The sequence below is a fragment of the Gambusia affinis genome, linkage group LG16 (genome assembly GCF_019740435.1).
Source record: "Gambusia affinis linkage group LG16, SWU_Gaff_1.0, whole genome shotgun sequence".
Classification (NCBI taxonomy): Eukaryota; Metazoa; Chordata; class Actinopteri; order Cyprinodontiformes; family Poeciliidae; genus Gambusia; species Gambusia affinis.
Window position 1 is genome coordinate 14,290,691 of NC_057883.1, and position 22,143 is coordinate 14,312,833.

A 22,143-nucleotide genomic window follows, 5' to 3' on the forward strand; every position below is an offset into this window, starting at 1 on the left:
CCCCCCACTCCCTCCACCCCCCAAAAAAATCATAAAAACAGATTCACATTCAATTGTTTGATTTGATTTTCAAAATGAGGGATAGTCGAGTTTAGTGTCTAGTTCTAAACGAAGATCAGTGATCCATCATCATGAATGTAATGTGGTTTTGCTGCAGGAAAGAGCTTCACTCTGACCATCACAGTTTTCACCGGACCGCCACAAGTGGCCACCTATCACCGTGCCATTAAAGTCACCGTGGACGGACCCCGGGAACCACGCAGTACGTTCAAACACGCAGACATCATCACACACAAACCACAAATCTGGCATGCATTGCGGTGAGATGCGGCTGCTCAGAGCATGTGTGGGTGTCAGTATCTGTTCACCGTAAGAGAAATGCATGACTCATGTGCAGTTAGAAAGAGAAAAAAAACAACACAGAACAAGGCTGATACGTGTCCATGCGTAGGTGTGTAACTACTCATAAATGCAGAAATCCAGTTTTTCACCAGAGTTGGTTTTGGGGTTAAGATAAAATTAAGGTTTGGGTTAAAAGGTGTGGTTAGGAATGGAGTCTCTGGAGGATGAAGGAAGAGCAGCTTATTGTTCTCAGTAGAATAGCAGTGCAGGTGTGTGAGTGCGTGAGTGTGTGTGTGTGTGAGGATCACTGGAAAGGTCCTGTCAGAGGAAACTGCAGCACATTAAAGCGGAAACCAAAGACCACTAAGAGGAGATGAGCGTGACTCCAAGCCACAGGTGGCTCCGCTCCTCCTCGCTTTTCTTTCAGCGCTGGTCAGTGGGGTCCTACCTGCCTGACCACATAAGTGGCTAGTTGATTTAACGCAGGGCAGGCCGAGGGCACTTCCCACGACGTTCTGAAGCTGTTAGCGCCCTTGCTTACCCACATGCAACTGCTTTTCACATGTGGGGTAAAAGCAGCCATTGCGAAGGGGATGGAGGAGCTTAATGTTAATCAGATGCATCCATCGCTTCAGGGGAGAACAGTTCGAGCATAAATGTGTTGTACGGCTCAAAGTTAGACAAGAAGGGCGTTTTTTTATAATGGCATCTATGAAGGGAGCGTGTTTAATGTGGCGCTAAAGGTTTCTCCGAACAAATGGATTGCTGTGGTTTGTGTGGAGGTGGATACTGGGACAGGGTGGATTTAACCCAGTCAAAACAGAGCGCAGCAGTGTCACATGAGAGGGGATATGAGCGGCATCACCCTTCAACCCCCCTTGCCATGCTGGATGCTATTTGCAGAGGTATAATACAGAACACTGACTGCATAATAGACACTATGTGTGTGCATGGTTTCAATTTCTGCTGTAGAACAGAAAGAAAGAAGTTCTCTAAAGACGCGTGTGTCTGTGCATAAATGTGTTCTGATGTGCAGTCCTGGGTTTGAAATAACTGCGCGCATTAAAGTTGTCTCCCGTCTGTCTGTCGACACGTTTCGGCTCCAGCTCCGAGCTACTTTTACTCTGGCGCTCGGTGCTATAAAGTGACACTGTTTAATATAGGCCAGGAGGAATTTAAGGCTCCATTAAAAACCGCTTTTACACCGAGTTGAATTCACAGAAGGAGCAAAAATAAACTTCTGTTGAAGCTGATTTAAATGAATATCATTTTTATATTTACAACACAGAACCTCATGAGCTAAATCACCTGATAACGGAGGAAACATTAAAACCTCAATGGAAACAACACATCTAATCATCCCTGAATCATCATCATCACGGCAATTTAAACAGCTGACAAAACAAGCAAATATAGCTTGTTAATATTGTCCATTATGTTGGACTGAATGAGCTTTCAGATCCGAGGCCGAGATGACATTTCGGCCCACTTTACTGCATTTAAGACTTGTATTGCACGAGATGATATAAAGGAGCTCTCATATTTTAAACAAGGAACACATTCTCAGAGTCATGTTGCAGCAGAGTTGAAGAACAGGAACACTCACTGGCTTTCAGACGTTATTAGGACCATAAAAATAATCAGATTCATCTTTAACCACAAGGGACCATCTTACATTGCTACTATTGAACAAACCAGACAGGAACCATAAAACTACCAGGATTTTTTTTTTAAATTATTATTATTTGATTCCTTTTGGGGACAGCTTTGTACTCCCAAACAGCTTTGATCTGCTTTTGGTTTATTATGCCACACAAAGTGCCGTGCAGAAAGGTTGAGGCTTCTGCTCAGGCAGCAGGGCCGTCATGCTCAGGGCTTCAGAAGGCTGTTTGTGCAGACAGAGCCCCTCTGCATTTGCATGGTAACCAGCCGAGCCGCGGCAGCGGAGAGAGCACCGAGGGGGAGGACATTTTAATTAGTGTTTGCTGATCCAGTTGGGAGAACCTGATGGACAAGACTGCAACGGTGGCTTGCCTGGGGCCATGAAACAAAGAATGACATGCCTTCTGAAAACACCTGAGCAGTAGGTTAGACACACATACCGTCTAGGCACAGTTGTGTACACTAAAGTAGCTCCACATGCCCAGACACACACAGATACAAACACTCAGAGACAAGTTCTGCCCTTGGACAGAAAGTATGCTCCGCTAAGTATTTTTGTCGTCTTTGCTGCTAGTTTCCTCATCATGCATCCGGCATTCGTCATTATAACAGCACCCCCAGCCACACGCACACGCACGCGCACGCCCATACATGCACACACACGCGCGGCCACGGGCACGCACGTCTTTAGCTTTGTCACACACTATTATCATCCTTTGGCTGTGCTTAAACTGGAAACTGTGCTCATAACTGGCAATGACAACAGCAAGGAATGTCATGCAGCAAATGAACATGGGAGGAAAAAATATATATCAGAAAGAATTTCTGTGCAAAGCAGATTCCGGGAGCTATATTGACTTCTGAAGTTTTTCTCACATTGCTTCAACATGACATCATCATTCACCTATTTACAGACAGGGGAAGAGTTGTTTACAGCTCTGCATCTACTGAGCTTAAGATATTTTAAACATGTGAAATGATACATAGAAATTGTATTCACAGTTTCTCTAGAGGGGTTGAGGATCTAATTTCAGAGTTAAAAAATAAATAAATGTGAGGATTTATAAAGTTCTGTGCTCTTGTTTTCTGTCAGTGGCTGTTAATGTTTGCTCTTCAGACTTTGGCAAAACAGCTGTTAAATACAGATGTCCATTTTCATGTAAGAAATATATTTTAAAAAAACCCAAAACATTCACTACAGTAAGTGATTTTAAGAGTATCTTGAAACATGTAGCAAAGGGGGATTGTCATTGTGCCTGAAAAGTTGTCACTCCATTTTCACTGTTTACTATGTATTCTACTACCCTCAATTTTATTTTGATCAGTAGAATTATTTTTGCTTCCCTGGGAAAAGTTGCCGTTTGAAAAAGATTTCAGATCTCAATGGGACAGGAGATAAAATAAAAACATGAATAATTTAATATGACAAAATAGATTGAGTAGTTGATTTAGATTATAACATCAATTTTCTTGAGTAAAACTAGTGTTTCCTTTACCTACTTCTTATAATTGGCAATAAAAAATTATTACAGATTGTATCTTGTTTTTATAAATAGCTTCCAACCCTTTTTATTTCCAGCTACAGGTGAAAGAAACCAAAAAATAAACAGAGTATTTTACAGTCATATCTGAAAACTGACATTTTCTTATCAGCAGTGGCCTTTTCAATTCAGTGAGGTTGAAGTGGCAGCTTGTTTCATAGAAATGACATCTCTGTACAGTGAGCTCAATACCTGCTTGCATCAAGATGAAGGCGAAACATGTCATAACCCCAAAGGGACGCCCGCCACCTAAAAGCACACGACTACCACCGTGTTTTCTGCTTCTATTTGCCCGCTTGGGTGTGTTCGCTCAGCTCCTACAGGAGAATGATGGGCGTGGGGGAAGGACTCAGCGTGGCGGTGGGGGGAGAGCATGTTCGAGTTGGCGGGTTGAGTCTATTTGCATTTGGCACACAGACTGTACAAAGTATGCAAATAGCCAAACAATGACATTTGCTGTGTTATTTTTCCTGTGATATTGCAGTCTCTCTGCAAAGTAAACAAAAAGACAGCATGCATGTTGATGCATTTGCGTGTGCGGGTGCTCAGGCTCATGCACCTGCCAGGTGCATCTCTTTAAAAAAAAAAAAAAAAAAGAAGAAGAAAAAAGGTAATCACCATCCCCTCTTACTATACAGCGCCACGCCCATGCTCCACAAATCACATGAAAGGGCTCACCCTCGGTCCCAATTGCTCTCAAAGGCAACTTTGATGTTTGAAAATGGAGATGAGAGTCTTTGAAAGAAAGGCCTACAGGTGTATCAGTGCCAGGGGAGGGGTGGGGGAAAACAGCAGCGTGTGAGACTCTGGGTGCTTTCCTCAACATCTGTAATCTACAGGCACCAAAGCCAGAAGTCCTAATAATCAAATCCATAACCATCTAATTTCACATTCAGTCATTAAGACAGTCTGAATAAGTGCCATTTCAAACAGATAACAATAGAAGAGCAGCAGTTTTATTCTACTCTTAAAGTTAAAAGGTAAAAATTAACCTCTGCTGCGTCTACAGTGACCAGAGGCTGTGGCATGTTTCCTCCGCTTGGGTCACTGCCGACAAATCATGCACAGTCTTAGTGATTAGATGTAGAGCAAATATTGACCATATGATAAATCCGCTGGAATGCAGAGGTGCGTTTTTTTGTACTTCAGGTTAAAACATTCACCACATTCTGAGGTTTTGAGGCCAGTGATGGGGTGCAGATGAACATCTCCCTCCAGCAGTAATGCAGGATGTCAAGCCGCTGTTTATTTTTCTCCTATGCTACAGATATAAAGGCAGATATAAGAGCCTGTGTTCTATGATTAGAACACATGCTAATCATAGCATAAATTGATTAGCAATTTATGCTATGATCTCTGAGCAATAAATTGCCCAGAGATCGGAATCTGACCATTTTTTTTTTTAATTGAATCAGACTGTAGATCAGCAGTGCAAATTCTGAACTAAAAAAATTATGATTTTTTTAATTTAATTGAAGTCTTCCAAAGATTGGGGAATGATTTTGTAAATTCCTTTAATTTTTGTTGCGCATGAGCCTATAATCGCTACAAATAATAATAATAAAAAAAATCCGGCACATTTTTTGATTTGACATAACCCTCAGAATAAGTCTATTTGTTTTTAAGAAACAGTTGGCCAAAGCTGGTCCAGAAATCAACATCAGTAATTCTGATGAATCTATTCATAGATGATTAAATTAGATAAAAATATGGAAACTTGTTAACTTCTGTTGCCACCTTAACCACATCTAGAAGCTTTGAGGCCAACTCTCCATATGACAGATTGTTACAAATACCTATGTGAATCCTCCCGTGGTTCTTACTACAAAAAATGGTGCAAAAACAGGAGAAAAAAGAAGAACATTGTTTGATGTTTTAAAAAGAAAACAGCTAAATGCCACCTCCTCGGGCCAGCTGATGACTTTCAAAGACGCATGCAAAACAGCTTCAGGCTGCTTAAAATTTCCACATTATTTTTGCTGACGCCACACAGAGGATTAGCACTTGTAAGAAATTACCAAATAATTTACAGAGGACTCAGACAGTACTTTTTTTATTCTTTTTTTGCTCTGATGATGCAATCAGGCGTTTTCTGAGAATCAGATGAGAAGCCTGGCTCTCCTCTAAACTCACCAGCCAAGCGTCTTTCCTGTTTACTCACCTTCCAGGGGAACTAAAATGCCCGCTCTGTGTGCGCTCATTCTTCCTTATTTACACTGACCCTTGCAGGAGGGGGCCATTACGACCTTTCAGCTGTAATTCAGTAAAAGTTCTGATCTGTATTTAGAAAAATAAACAGAAAATTTTTCTAGGCTGCTGCATTATGACAAATGGTTTTCTGCACTGGGGCGATGCTGCGGGGGCAGCTTGGGGGAATGAAGCACCTGTTGGTTGCTGGGAAAAGACGAAGTGTACCACCGCCCTGGGGTTTGGATATTTATTTCTTTAGACCTCAATAGTTAGGAACAGCTGTGGCCCTCAAACAGCCCGGTGAATTCAGGGAAAGCGATGAAGGTGAAGCGAGCGCAATGGAAAATTAATACATTTACATCTCTTACATGTCCTCTGACTCACCTGGAATATCAGTTGTCAGTTCAGTGGAATTTTCAGTGAGCTATGTTTTTGTTTAGAGCCAATGCATTGGTCGCTGCACTTTATTGTGCGCGATTTGGTGTGCATGGAGGTGTGAACACAAAGCTGTTTGACACATCTGCTGGCGTTGCATTGATGTATGTGACAGCAAGCAGCTTGCTTCCCTTTCTCACAGCTCTGCAAGAGCCCCCACCTTTGCCTCAGCACCTTGCTGCTTAGAGCAACCTGAACACATCCAAACACCAACACACACACATATACACGCACGCATTCACAACAACCTTATTCACCATTAGAGCTAAAAAAACAAACTAGCAGCAGTTTATTGCTTTAATTTGAGCTGTCAGTGAAGCCAAATAGGCCTTCTGTGTTAGACAAGGCCAAAACAGCAGCAGCAGTGGGAAATCAGCAGCGTCTGCAGGCAAGGAGCCAAGAGGGCTGAAAAACAGCCCCATTTCTATCACCCCCCCAACATGCCTGTGTTCCAGTAGGAGACAGTTAAACACAAACGCACACAAAGAACAAAGAAGGAATGATTGCGCTCAACTTGCTACGGGCTTTGCTGTATTGTTAAAGAATCCGGGTGCATTGGCTCCTATTCTGGCTTCCCTGCACCCCGTCCAGCATGCCCGAACGTGTCTTTTTTTTTTTTTTTTTTATAGGCCCGTCACTGCTTCTGTCCCACACACACCGACATAAAAAGCACTTTATCCCCCTTATCAGAAAAGGAAGGCTGTGCTCTTTGCTCAAACAGTCTCATGTAGCAACTTCCGCTGTGAGCGACTTGTTTTCAGACCTGCGAGGGGGATTTTTCACACTGCTTATGTCCCCAGAGATTGTGATGCATCTGCCTGAGGGAGCAGATCCGAGCTGTGGTCATACAGGATGAGCTACAGATAACTTCAGAAAGCCCAAACCGCGTTTCCATTAAACCCCTATTTGCAACCGAGTCCAGAGATTCTCTACTGCTGTTTGGGAGGAAAAGAAAAAATTGCTTCCCACATTTCATTTGTGATAACACACCGCTGCTGTCTCATGCGTTCATATTGAAAGCGTTAGAGGAGTTATGTAAATTATTTTAAAGCAGAGAGATGTCTGTATGTGGCCAGCATTGACTCAATTTGGCCCAGACGAGACAGCCACAATCACCAACCAAGGGTAAAACCCACATCCCTCAGGGTCTGCCTCAAAACAAGAACTTTGATTTGCCCCACTGTAAATACTCGGTGGTGTGATTGGTGGCCTTGGCAAGCGGAGTGCCAAACATGCCGCCGCCGCAGAGATGCTTTGTTAGCAAGGTGCCTGGAATAGAGGTAAAAAGGGAAGTAGAAGAAAAAAGGGTGGCAGAAAGCAGCGGGGTGGGAGCAAGAGCTCGAGGGGGTCGTTCAGGTCCGCTAGAGAGGAGGAAGAGGAAGACAGGTGTGCACTGCTTTGCTCAACAGATGTTGAAACGTCCTCAGCGTCTGTTGAGGGCAAACGGAAGTTTGCAGACAGGCAAGTAGGCCCCAGCGCTGCATGTGTTCAACTGTCGCTCCACATCGAGCTGACAGCTTTCAGAAGCAAGATAAGGATGCAGCTCGCGTTTTTTTTCTCAAGCTTTCAGTGCAAACAACACATCCAAGCTTATATGACCTGCAAGTGAAGATAAATGCTATTTTTTTGTATTTTTTCTCAACTATAAGTGCATTTTTTACCATTTCTAACCTTTTTACATGTAACCTTATGGCAACCATGCGAGACAATGCAGTCCAGGCATAGTTTTCACTATGTTTGATGCATGCATCAAGTCCATTTATACAGTCGATGCAAATATTTTTACTACAAATAAATTCTGTGAAGGTTTTGTTTCGAGCCAAAGCACTTCTTGCCCTTTGCTGCACAGATAGTGTGGGGAGGTCATGTTGTAGGGTATGTCTTCAAGAAGTGAGTTTTCATTGTTTATTTTAATGGAGACATAGGAGGAGAAGTTGGAAAAAGGGATGAATGAAGAGAGGAAACGCATCAGACTGGGCAATCATTTAGATGTGGCATCACGTTCAAGCCCTGGCAGTCACCTCACTGAGCAAACGGTCTCTGTGTTGAGCTGATATGGGCTTTGTGGAGGAAGGCCAGGGTGGATTTTACCGTTCATGTGGTCTGGCCTGCTCCCTCGCTTAAAAGTACGGTAAAAGAAAAAAACTTTACCATGCTTTCACTTTACCTTCCTCCACGTGCTTCAAAGGCCTGGAGTAAAAGTGCAAAACAACTTGTCACGCTAGTCTGCAGCAATTATGAGAAACTATCAGGAAATAAAAAAAGAAAACAAAACAATTCACACACAAAACAAAGCTGGGCAGGGACCGCCGCACCCAGTTCTTCAACGCACAGCCACCGCCTCTCAGTGCATCCTTAATACCAGACATTTTATATCAAGCATTTTATTTATTCTTCATAGACTTCCATAATGCTTTCAGTTGATGCGACCACTACCCTGAGAGGAGGCTAGTAAATCTACAACCTCCAGCATCCATTTTCGACACTGGATGCATATTGAGCTGCTGTTTAGGCCTCATATGTGCATTGGCTCCCATCTCCCAGCTCTATCTTGTGGTTATGATATCATAGATAGAAAAAAAAACTAAGACATTCTCTACTAAGTGCACCCTGACACATTAAATATTCATCTGACCACGAAAACTCCCCCCTCTCTGAAATGGGGCTGGTGTGGAGCCCCCCTCTGGCCCTCTGCCCCACAGAGTCTAAGTCAAACGCAGGTGGTCAAACCCAACGAGCTGCGCATGAATACAGAACCAACCAGGCGAAAGGGTGAACACCTTAACATGATGCATGTTGTACATTAAGAGGTTTTACTTTCTTTTGTTTTCTTCGCATCAGAATACAGCATTTTTATTTTATCGCATCTCAGTTAACTAGAAAGCTATCATAAAGGAAATGAAGTTTTTGTATGTTATATAAATTATTTTACAAACAGAAATATTTCAGGTATTTTCTTCTAATAATTTTGATAATTGTCTCAATTACAAAACTCACAAAATGTGCTGTTTTTTAAATTTAAATGTAAAAAAAAATAAATGTAATTGCATTGCAGAAATATCTGCTCACTGTAAACTTAGTTGAGGCTTGTTTTTATTAATTATGGCATCAAGCTTGCAACTGCAGTTTGGCATGACGACGTTCAGCCTCTGGACCTGCTAAGGCATCAAGGAAGTCGATTTCAGCTGCAGCCTTTGCTCCAGTTTGCTTCCGCCGCTTCAATTGTCCCTATTGGTTGTTCAACTTTTTTGTGACACTTTTACCTTCCATTAAGCTTACAAATAAAATACTAAGATGCAGCATTCTGAACAGCCAGATTCTTTACAAATGACCTCTGGTGGCTTACCATCCTTATGTTGGTTGTGCTTTACAGCCTGCTGGAAACCTGTTAGTGTTCTCCATGATTGTGTAGATAATAATGTTTCAGCAATGCAGGCTGTAGTTTGTGCATCTTAGTGTGCCATAGTTTTTCCTTCCACTTAATGTTTCCATAATGCATTAAGCTGGTTCTTCATTAAGAACCAGCTTCTTGAAAACAAAGTTTTCTTTAGTTGGAAGTCAAATTGATAATAAAAATCCACTCTGTAAGTAATGATTCTATATGGGTTTCACTTTTACAGCTGATAAACAACAATTGACTTTTAGATTATATTCTAACTGTTTCAGATGCACTTATAGCAGGTGTGCAAGAGACAAAGAGTTTTCACGTTGCTATTTTCTAAGAGCACAGATAAACCCTGAACTGGTCACCAGTTGACCAAAGGGCAATATAGAAGCAACCACATGTACTTGGTCACACCTAAGGGCAATTTAAAGTGGGTGATTACATACAGTACATGTTTTTGAATGGAGGGAGGAAACAGAAGCACCTTAATAGCGACCATACATGCACACAGAGAACATGTAAACTGATCAGAGAAATTCCCCAGCCAAGAATCGAACACTGAATCTTCTTGGACAACTTCCGTTCCACGATTGCTTTCCCCATTATGACTTGGGGAAAGAAAAATAAATACTTTTGTTAAAGAACTATTCAGAAAAATCTGTCAATAAAATGCTAATTTTGTCCAAGCAAAGAAAGAAAAGAGAATAGAAAACAGAGACAGAGGGTTTTTTAGTTGCCTATCAGTTGATTAGTGGTGTTAACAGTAACTGTGGGACCCGGGTTAATGGGCTCCAGGCCTTGTTCTAATGATGCATCTAAAACTCCCACTCCTAAAAGAAAAAAAAAAAAAACACACACACACACACACACACACATCACCCTCTCGCATCACACTAACCCCCCCCCCTGCTGGAAGCTGTGAACACTGTCGCCACATGCAGCATAAGAGTTTGTGTGTGTGTGTCCCTGCCAGCTGGAACCAGGCCACGGGATCTGCAGCTTGCGTGTGTGTGTGTGTGTGTGTGTGTGTGTGTTTGTGGGCGGCTGAATGATTACTTTGATCTCTAAAGAGCCAATTCATCTCAGACCACTACTGGAAACAGAAAAACTGACCAATTATATATTTTTTCCCCCTCTGTGGCATCTGCTTTTTCTTTCCAGCCAGAGAGCATTGGGATGTATCATTTCCCTGACCTCAGCCGTTTGAGGTGGTGTAAATCTCTTAATAACTACGCAAGGACACATATAGGGACTATATTTGGAGGGCTGCTACCCCTAGGCTGGCAGTACTCTGGTCTGGAGTCGACAGTGGTCTCTGTGTCAGAGACAGAAAACGCCAACCTCCATTCCTTCCACTGCAGTTTAAAGAGAAGACAGACCGACTGCAAAGCATCTGAATAAAGAGATATCCCAGAGCGCACAGAGGGGGGTGGTGTTCCTGAGTAACGGCAAAGACCAAAGTGATACAGCGGCTGAGTTGGTGTCATAATGTTCAGGAAATCAAGCTGCTTTACAGCAGCAGAAGAACAGCAGTTTCTGCTCTAGCAGATTAGTCATAACTGAATCTTTCTCAGACTTGTTAAGTTCAAGGTTACTGCTGATCAGAACGTGTGAAAAAAAACAAACGTCCTGGAGTTGTCGCTGCTAGATTCTGTTAAATGAGCATCATTTAAATTTAAATGTGCATCATTTAACATGTATTTTCTCCATGGGGGCAGATAGTCTCGCGCTCTGGACTTGAACACCTTTCTTATTGTCAGTTTTGTTTTTTGTGTGGCAACGATATGCTTGTGGTTAATTTTACTTGTGTTCATTTTTAATTAAGTGTGTAGCTAAGGTACTCACTTCTGACCTATGAATCATTCGGGCATTACAAATTAGCGTTGGTATTGGTTCTGGTGATATTAAAATAACGTGACATTTCCCATCAAAGTGAAGTTTGTCTCATAAAGCAACACCTAATTGCTGTTGGCTGGTGAAATAATGGCACTTTCTGGAAACACAGTGAGGAGGCAGACAGTGTATTTCCAAACCTTATTAGAGTTTAGGAGTGAAAGATAAAAACCAATTACTTGCACATTACAGTTTGTGTCTCATTAAATCAGGTTTGCCTTTAGCACAGAAGAATCTTTCTTTGAGAATATTTTCATTTAGCTTTTAACTACATACATTTAACTAAATATATTGTTATTGTGCTGTTATACTAATAGCACTGTGTCAGTTACCAAAGCCAATTGTTTTCCAACTTGCAGCTTCAACTTCTGAGACAAATATAAAATCCCATAATTGCAAGCAATTAATGAGTCTCAGATATAAAGGTGCATGTTTCAAGCATATCTATATTTGAGACTTTTATTTTGAAATGGGAAAGGAAGCAGCCCTTTTATTATTCTGTGGTGCTAATAAAGGTGGCTAACAAATACTTTTCATTGATTCACAAACAACACAAGCATTGAAGAAGAATCCAGCACTTTAGATTGTAGGTCTGGCTGCATTTAAATTACATCCAGTTCATAATATTACATGCGTAAAATGCCTGTGCTGAATAATTATCCACTGTACATAGATTCTTTTTTTTTAAAAGTTTGAGCTTTATAAAATTATATTTGTTAGAACACAAAGAGCAATCATTGTCTATTGTCTTCAGGACAAAGATTGAATTAGACAAGCATGAAAACTGATAAATATTTAAGCCCGAACAGGGATATTCTTGATAATAAATGTCATAAATACAAATACAATTTGCTAAAAGAAAATATACTGATTTGTGGTCTTTCAAAAAATATAACAAAAATGTTGTTCTCGGAACTGTGTATCATGCATCATCTCATGAGATGGATGTATCGTTATGCCCTTATTAAAATCTCTTAAACTTAAGTAAAATACTGGTATCTTGTTGACAGACTGGAGACAAGCTAACAAAGAGCTCATTTTTAATTTTATCTTCAGGCAATTTGTTTTCAAATTACTTATCACAAAACCCAACTTGTTCCCATTTTTACAAGAACGTCTATTAAAATACTTAAAAAGTGTGACAGTGTGTGTGTATTTTTACACCAGCTTTCATTGACTCCCAAAGAAATCTTTGTAGTCCATTAACATAATCTATGTCTATATAACAAAAATCTATTGCCCACAAACAGACCTTGAGGATATTGTTTGAGGCCGATCAGTGTGCTAAATGCTGATAATTTAGGCACATGGAAGGTAAATAAGAGAAAGCCTAAATCAATTGGAAAAAGATTGGAATTGATCCAAATGGGTTTTTTTTGTCCTATTCATTAGAAGCATACAAAAACTAACTCACGCCATTTTCAGATTAAACATAGCATTCACTCTTTAGTTTATTAAAAATCAATGAAAAGTTAGCAACATTTTCTTTGATACACATATTATGGCATAACCTTTTATATTTGACTCTATATATAGATGTACTGTATATATATATATATGTATATTTGTATACATAAAGCTTGACATTTCTGTATAATTTTTAAGATGAAGATTGAAAGGAGGCAGTGGGTCAAAACAAATGGACAGAGCGGTAAACGAGAAGAAACTTTACCCATGGGTCAGCCTCAGAGGGAAGATATATTGCCCATGGGTCAGTGGAGAGAAAGGACGGGCAAAATCCATATTGGTCCGTCTGCCTTGCCCTCTTTATATTGTGATAAAATATTCAAATCCAGCCATTACTTCACATTAGGCTACTCTGTAGAGATGCCAGGGAGAAAACCACAGAATGTATACATGCTGGTTGACACACAGTTTTGGTGCATTGATAGTTACATTAAAATCTCTTCCCCCCATTAGAGGCATCCGGACTCACGTCTGGCATTTAAGGTGTGTTCACATGTAAAGCATGTGCATGTGCGAATACACATGCGTCTGTCCACGTAAAAGGCACAATCAGAGTTAATTTTTTTCTCTTACCATTTCCCCGAAGGGGACCGCAGAGTGATAAGGGCACTAAGTGTGTTGGTTAGTTTTCTAGAGGCAGCAGAAATGCGTCATTTCTCCTTCCCTGACTTCACCTCTTGAACACACACACACATGTGCACATAAACATCTCTTTCTGTGTTTTTTCTTTGCTACGTTGAAGACTGATGACTGTAAGGTCTCATAACCTTGTTTGGGTGTTTCCTTCTCACTAAGTGCTGTGTCAGTCAGACCTGAATTTGTGTTGGTGCGGGGGTGTGTGTGTGTGTGTGAGAGAGAGAGCAAGATACGGGGATGTTATTAGGGGTAGATTTAGTCACATTGTGGCAACATGGCAAATGAGGTAGTACAGATGAAGATCATTTAATGTCATCCCTTTTCAGAGACTCCTAATGCAATAATTCACACTTTATTAGACATCAGTTTCAGAGAAAACAACATTCCTGGAGCAATTATTTTCAACCACTTACACCATCGTTATCTGTGGGTTACGTGGCAGCAGGTGCAGCTTGAGCAACATTTAGTGTCTAGCCAGTGTATTTCAAGGTCTGCTGACATTCTAATAATATTTTTGTGTTTGGCAGCTAAAAACATGGCAACAGTAGCTTCCTCTGTACATATGTTTACCTTGGATTAATCTAAAATTAGATTGAGGGGTCCTATTTCAATTTCTTAGTTCTCTCAAATTCATAATATAATTGTTACATCAAGATTAATCCCAATGATTCAAATGAAAAAGTAAAACTCATTACCTAGATTGATTTCACACATTTAAAATAGACATGTTTTGAGCACCGGCTATGGCATAAAGCTAATGAAAACAATAATCAGCTTCTCAGAATATTACAATATTACAGAACAATTTAAAACATATTTTTAATACAGGACTCTCCTGGCCTACACAAACATGAGTAAGACCGCTGACTTTGGCAGTTGCCATAAGAAGCTGGCTTTATAAAGTGCTGTATTCAAGGATATTATTGGAAAGTTGCATGGAAGGAAAAAGTGTCGTAGACAAGGTGCACAAGTTACAAAAGTAATCGCAGCCTTGCAAAGATTGTAAACCAAATTCTATTTCAGAAGTTGGGAGGGATTTACAAGGCAACTGCAGCTGAAGTTTGTGCTCCAAGACAAGTCCGGAACCGGAGTTAATAGTATTACAATCCTTATATTTAAGTGCTCCTCAACCAGAAACATCATGTAAACCACCGTACCTTGGCTAGGGAGAAAAGGACCTGCACTGCTGCCCAGAGGTCCAAATTACAATTCAGCAGTTTCATTTAAAAATTCAGATCCTAGTGCCTGGAGGAACAACAGAGAGGTTCCAAGTTACTGAGGTTTATTCAGAAGTTTCAGTCAGTGATGACTTGATCAGCCATGTTATTTACTAGTTTTGGCTCGCTGTGTTTGTTCAAGTTCAAAATTAGCAGAGCTGTCTTCCAGGAAATTACCTAGATTCATTTCACACAATTGCACCATGAGCACAGCAAAAGGTCGACTTTTTCTTCCACTCAACTTCCCACTGAAATTCTTGGACACAGTGATCCAGCTTTTAACCCTCATTGTAAAAGCTCTCAGTGAGAGTCTTCTGGACAACTTGATATATTAATTTTAATTTTACTTTTTGAACCGAATTATTGAAATAAATACATTTCTCAGTGATATTCTAAATTAATAACCAGCTCTTGTACACAAGAAAAAGATCAACGCTGGCTTCAGGATGTTTAAAACTTTCCCTCAGCCATTGTGAAGGAAATAAAACATGCATGATCCTCCATCTTGCAGGACACCGAGTGAAGATGGAAGACACCACGAAGATGCAGTTTTCCGACCGGCTGTCAGAAATCGAGCGCTACCAGCGGTCTATGCGGATAGGCCCGGTGAACAACAATCCACGCCCCATCCACCAGACACACCTCAGTACCACACAAGGTGAGGACTTCAAAAGCGTGCAGGCGGCTTCCTCAAAATAAAAACCGCAACAAAAAGTCACCTCACTTTGAGGGAAATTAGTTTAAAGTAATCTAAACCACAAATCTGTGTACACAGAAAGTTCTGTTGAGGGCTTAAAGTCAAGGGGGGGATGAGGAGGTGGGGGGGCAGAGGGGGATTTTTAAGTTCTGGGTTGGCTGCGTGTGTGTTTGTGGAGGGGCTTGCTGGGTGCTTCATTTCTGTTCTGGGATAACTAGTGTTGAAGAGAACCAACTGCCAGGTGACACAGCCGGTCCTGCCATTGGATTTGGCTGAACTTCCCATTACAGGAATGTAACAGCCGTCCGCTACCTTGGCACTCGCGTCACTCTCAGACTGGCCGTGTGTGTGGGGGTGGGAGGAAGGCTGTGATTTAGGCTGAGGTGGTGCGATCTTTTTATTATAAGTGTGTGTGTGTGTGTGCGCGTTTTGAGAACAGCTGCCTGGATGACGACTGGGCTGAGGATGACTCTTCATTCCTCATCATGTGTCAGAGGCTCTTCAGCGGGATATCAGGGAGAACGAGGGATGAAGGCATTCACTCCCCTCCCGCCCACTCCTCTTTCTCATGCAGGCTAATGATTCTCATTACCTTAGAGTGAGTGTGTTGCTGTGGACAGGAGGGCTTGTTTGGGAGCTGTACATGGGTGCAGCTCTATCTCAGAACATTACAGCCATACAGTGTTTGGCCTTGTGCTTAAGCTTAGGTAGCGCTGAGTCACCAGTTTAGGCCTAATCTAACAGCTGACTGCTGGGAACACTGGGTCTTTCACTCATGCTCCCCCATGTCCTTACTTTCTGTTGATGCTAATGTTGTTCCCTCCACATCCTGTACCGGGATGAAAAACACATCAGCTATTTTAGAAACAGCAGCTACCAGTAAACTTCGAAAATAGTTTGCTCTTTTTATTTATTTTTTTATTTTTTTAAGTACAGTGCACAATGACGCCACTATGATGTTAATTTTCTGTTTTGGCAGAAGCTCTGTGGGTTGTCTGCCAGCAGAAAGCCCCCTGCGGCTAAGTTTAAACTGGGAGCTTTAAGCTTCTGAGGCCCGTCTTGAATATGCGGGGCACAGAGGTGTGCAGACACAGTCCAGACGGCAGACTCCTCGCGCAGGATTAGGGCGGGAGTTAGAGCATCACAGGCTTTTGGGGCTTCAAAGGGCTGCAGTGTTGCAACACACACTTCTGCGGCGCATAAACGGAGAGCCGACAAAACATGTTAACATCAGCTGGAAGTGTCGGAGACGTTGAAGGCCTTGAGCTTCATGTTACAGCTGCAGAGGAGGGGAAGGGCCATAAAAACCACACACCTTAATCTGTGGTATTAGCGTCATGTACGCCGCACCGCAGGGCAAGAGTGGTAAAATAATTAAATAAAAGAGTAAGATGGCTGGGCCCTCCCTCCCACTTCACTGTCTCTTCTGAGCAGCATCCAGTACATGGAGATGACAAGGGCTGCAGAATTAGAAGCAAAGCTCAAACAAAAATAGACTCGCTGTAATAAATCCCATCTAGAGACGCGGGGAGGTGTTTACATATCAACAACACGCACTCCTCTGCTTTTTTCAGCCTTGCCAGACGCTGTTGTGCTCCGCTGATACTTTACATCGCGGGGCCTGTTTGTTTGAGTATCGCCCATCAGCAAGTTATAATTAAATGGATTCCCGTCTCGCTGTTACAAAAGATGTTTTCCATTATCCTACATTTTCCTCCCCGAGAACGACAAAAAAAGAAGAGGAAAATATGGTGTCACCTCTCCTCAAAGCCCTCTTGCTTCATTTTGTCGACTGAGCTGTGAAATACTGTCTGTACTGTTGTCAGCAGGACGAGTCTTCAGACATCTGTGCAAAATCTTAAATCACACAATTGCACCACGGGCACGTAGAAAATAAAAAACACACTGTTTCTCACACACAGAATAGTGTTGTAAGTTTTCTGCTAGCACCCGAGACAGACGGGGTAATTAAGAGCTCATTACAGTGCATGCAGTGACAAGATTCCTGCACGCTGGCAGACGCTTCATTCGCTGCTTGTTTTTGTTCTTCGGTGGCCACAGGTAAGCCTGCTAGACATGTGGAATGATTCTCAGCCAGGGCGGAGGGGATGTGTGTGCGCGCGTGCGTGCGTGTGTGTGCGTGTGTTTGAAAATGTGTGGTTCGCCAAGTTCAGCCAAGCAAATCTGACACTCAGACAATCAAGCACTAAATTGTTATTCTGGTTTTCAAAACCTCAAGCGAGATACATGTGTAGCCGACTGTGTCTGTGGGTGGCATCGTTTGCTTTTTTCCTCGTCCAGGTTCATGTGAGTTTGACAGCATTTTGTAGTGTGTACACAGGTATTTCCAGTCTGTAAGAAAAGCAAAAAGTATGATTGAAGACGTGATTTAGCTTAAAGGGTGGAAAAAAGAGAAAAACAGATTTCAGTTTTTACCTTAATCCAGACTCGACCACCTCCTGGCACGAGCTCTAACAGATGGCCGAGAAGAAAGAAAGTTTTTTTAACTTAAACTCGCTTTAGCAGTTGAGAAAGAGGGAAGAAAGGAAACGCAGCACCAATTTAATCATCCAAACAGAAAGTGCTGGCACTTTTGAGGTGGTATCATTTGACATGTTATTTGTTCCAACACCTGTGTGTTCCCCCTCTGAAGATGAATATCAGACCCAAAGCATAACGTTCCACCATCCAGCGATCTGAGCTTTGATGAGGGCTCCAAAGCGCCTTTCTGGGTGTCTCACAATGTGCGCTGATGGTTTTAATATCAGCTGCTAAAATCTTACAGAACTGATACATTCTCCCCCCAGTTCCTTTTTTCCAAACCATACTCACTTTTTGTCCTTACAATGCCTTGCAAAGAGGACATTTAGTCAGGTTTCAACCATAAACTTTAACATACTTTATTTTGACACAAAATAGTGCACAGATATGAAGTGGTAGGAAAACAAAATGGGTTTCAATGTCGTTTTTTTTTTTTTTTTTTTTTTTTTTTTACATAAATCTGTAAATGTGGTGTGCATTTGTATTCAACCCCTTTTACTCGGATACTTCTAAGTAAAACCAACTGGAACCAAATTACTAAACAGACATAATAGATCCCAACTGTACAAAACTACATTAACTGGGAAAGTAAAGAATTGTTCACAGATTCACTCAATTCTGACCTTTTGGTGAGAATAGTAGAAAAAAAACAAAAAAAACCTCCACATCACACATGACCACAAACACATCATTACCACTGTGAAACATGGTGGTGGCAGTGTCATGCTGTGGGAATTAGATCAAAACAAATTTATTTATTAGCCTGGTCAAAGCTCAATGGCAAAACCAAGAGAGAGTCCTTAGAAAACTTGAAAAGCTGGAGGTATTTTCTATGGAAAATTTGGCAGCAATTTCCATGTGTGGATGAGCAAAATTAGCAGAAGTAGAGGAGGCAACAATTTAGGGCGCTTTAATATTAATGTGTGCCTTTACAGATTTTTATTTGAAACCCATAAATAATTTTTCTACCACTTCATAATTTTCTGCTACTTTGTGTTGGTCTATCACATAAAACACCAATAAATCAGACCAAAGTATGAATATTTTGTAAAGCATTTTACATAAAAAAAAGAGCAAATCCATTCCATGTATGACACTTAATACAAATGTTGTTACTTCTGGCTTCATTTCGCTTAACTGGCACTCATCTGCTGCAGCTGTGCCTTGGCAGTCTCTCTTGGTATCCTAACATCGTGGCCTCTGGCCTGGACTTAACTTGAGAAGGTTTTTAATGCTGCCGTACCCCCTCCCGTCCTGTCCACAGCGACCACACTGTTTACTCCGCATAAACAAGCCAGCTGGACCCCCTGGTTTGAGGAGGCAGCACTGCCGCCTCGGCTGGGAGGCGCACAACTAATTCACACTCTGAGAGTGACATGATAAGCCAATTAGAAGCGGTAGCGGGGCAGGAAATTAGCACTGTCCGGTAGCGGCGGGGATATTTGAGAGGAGGCGTCATGCTCGTTAAGTTTCTGCCAAACCAAAGCAGGAGGCGCTGAGGCTAATACTACAGAAAAGAACAAGGAATCTGGAACAGCCTTTTAGGTGCTCCGCTTTACTTCTGCACTTCAGTATTTACATAATATGCCAGTGGCTGCCAGAGAGTTTGTCATGGTGCCTGAAAGTTTTACTTGTGGTTAGTTGTTTTTTTTTGTGTCACCCAGAAATGAATTTTCAAACTGAAAGTGTTTCTGTCCAAAAAGAAATCTTTTGAAGCCATCAACTATGTGAAAAACAATGAAAAAGAAGAAGTGAGAGTGAGTGGAATTTTTTTTTTCAAACCAGACTCGGCTGTTTGTGTAAGTCATAACTTCACATCAGAGTGAGGCTGAGTCTTACATTTCAGCAATTACAGAAACTACATGTATCCCATGAACAGTCTCTATTGAGTCCGGGGTGAGACGGGAAGGGCGGGCAGACGACCAGCTCTCAAAGAGAACGTAGGATTTTTCAGCCCATGTGTTTGTTTTTGCTCACGTTATAAGTGAGGGCTCAAAAGACATATCAAATGTCCCGCATAGCTGAGCCAAGGCCATGTTCCTCCCCTCTGTAACACGCTCTCTTTCTCTCTCTCGCTCTGCTTTCCTCGGTTGGCGTCTTTCTTTCTGTCTTCCTCTCTCCCTCACACACATTCTCTCCCCTGTGTGACGCCTGAGGCCTGAGCGAAACAGGAAGTCAGCACAAGGACCAGTATTCACTGTGTCTCAATGACACGCTTCATTACGCGAAATTCATTACATGTCTCAGAGGCGTTGCTAGATCTGGAGTCATGAGGATGGGAGGCCATTTTGGCTCAAGTAACATCTCAGCCATCCCTTTCATCTGCACATAAACTTCAAAAGCAGAAGGGTTTATTCTTGTCATCCCCAAAATTGCACTGGAACCATCCCAGAGTGGCCTAATTAGTGACGCAGTCAACACTTCACCATTCCCCGCTCCGCAGCTCCTCCTAGGGGGCTGGTCCTCCTATTAACAGGGGTAATCTGTGCCTCTGGTATTGATGTTGTCTGCTGGCCAATCAAAATATTTGAAGGAAATGTTTATTTTCTTGAGCGAATCGCACCAGCTGCTTGCAAGCTTTTCTGAATAAGGCCATTTATGTGTAAGAATTTGCCATTGTGAGGCGTAGCGCAGGACCTCTCGGTGGCTGAGTGCTGATTTGGACATTTGCAAAGGAAGTGAAGGGGCTCCAGGGGAAGCAAAGATCTTACACAAGCTGTGGCTGAAAAACCTAGTGCCACCCCCCACACACTCCCATCTCTGCCCTTTGGCATCATTCGGAGAAGTACTTGTCACAATGAGAGATTGGGAGTTTACTGAATTGTCGTATCAGAATCATGGCTTGTGCCTTAAAAAGAAAAAGCAGAATACCATGTGATACATTTGTAAACAGAGCTTCGTGCAGGTTGTCTGATAGCAAACACGCCATCTCAGACTTTGAATAAATACTAACTGTTTGTCCCAAGTCCACTGCGGTGTAGCCTTCAGGTGTGAAGCCGGGTCCCACGCGTTGGGCCAGCAGGTCCTTGACCTTTCCTTTACTTCCTGACAGCTCTGCTGGACAGGCTACCGAATGTCCTACGCAGAGATCTCACCTCCTCCAGTGTCTCGCCTGAAGGGCCCAAAAATACCTCATATGCACCCACGGAGCGTGTTTTTCCAAGCCTGGTCTCACAGTGGTGAGAAACCCACCCCCTTCTCTTCCTAGTCTTCACTGCTCAGTCAGCAGAGGCCAACCTGTGACAGGAACAAACATCTCAGAACCACCAGGTGTCAGGACAGTTTGGACCAGTCTGTCATAAAGAAGGCTATTTGGATTGTGTTTTAGGTTCCCAAGCCAAATACAATAATTTCATTACTATAAATATCAAGCATTTACAAACATGCGTTTGTGTATTCAAATTTTAAAATCCTCCAGAAATTGCAACAGTTTCTGACAAAGTTAAATACCAGTAATTTGTTTTAGCTTTTGATTTAATTGAACTTTTTTTTAAGGTTGCAAGATTATACAAAAAAAAAAAAAAACTAACAAAAACTTTATTAATTCTATAATTTTATATTGTGAATCTTCTCAAATCTAAACCGACTCAAAATTATACATATAGGCTCAAATAAATGGATACACCAATGCAACTTAGCTTAATGTGTTGTTGCTTGTTGCACTCTGACTGGACACCTTTTAGGTCCCCAACTAGCTTCTGGCATCATTCTGACTGGATATTTGAGTTGTGGGGAATATTTGTGTGCACAAGAATTGGGTGCCAAAGTGTATATTAGTCATATAAGCAGATCCTGGTATTGACCTGCTGGTTCCTTTGTGTTTTGCTGCAGGTCTATGGCCGGAGCAAATGGATACACCCACTCTGAAGACCTGTAAAGTGGAGGAGGATCTGAGATCATGGCCAGGTGAGGGACAGACTTCTCCCTTTTCATGTTTCCATATCAACACAACTCCATGACTCTCCTTTGAGATTCTGGATTTGGAAAAACAAGCATGCATGTAACGTAAGGGGTGAGGTCTGTTTTGATTTTGTTTGAAGAGCCTTACTACATCCCATTACATTCCACTAACACCACCACTGAGTCTCCCTCCTTCATCCCCTCCTACTCAGTCTTTCTTTCCTTTGTCTCTGGGTG

General features: G+C 41.9%; 1 protein-coding gene across 3 annotated transcripts in view; it reads left to right on the plus strand.

Annotated features, from left to right (window-relative positions):
- Positions 1–22,143, plus strand: part of runx3 (RUNX family transcription factor 3) — a 54,239-nt gene that overhangs the window by 24,983 nt on the left and 7,113 nt on the right. For 2 of the 3 annotated variants that reach the window (XM_044142034.1, XM_044142035.1), the window contains 3 exons: positions 158–262; positions 15,280–15,426; positions 21,838–21,912. In XM_044142034.1, the coding sequence (XP_043997969.1) occupies positions 158–262; positions 15,280–15,426; positions 21,838–21,912 (327 nt within the window). The remainder of the gene's footprint in view (positions 1–157; positions 263–15,279; positions 15,427–21,837; positions 21,913–22,143) is intronic. The other variant, XM_044142036.1, reaches the window with a different exon arrangement.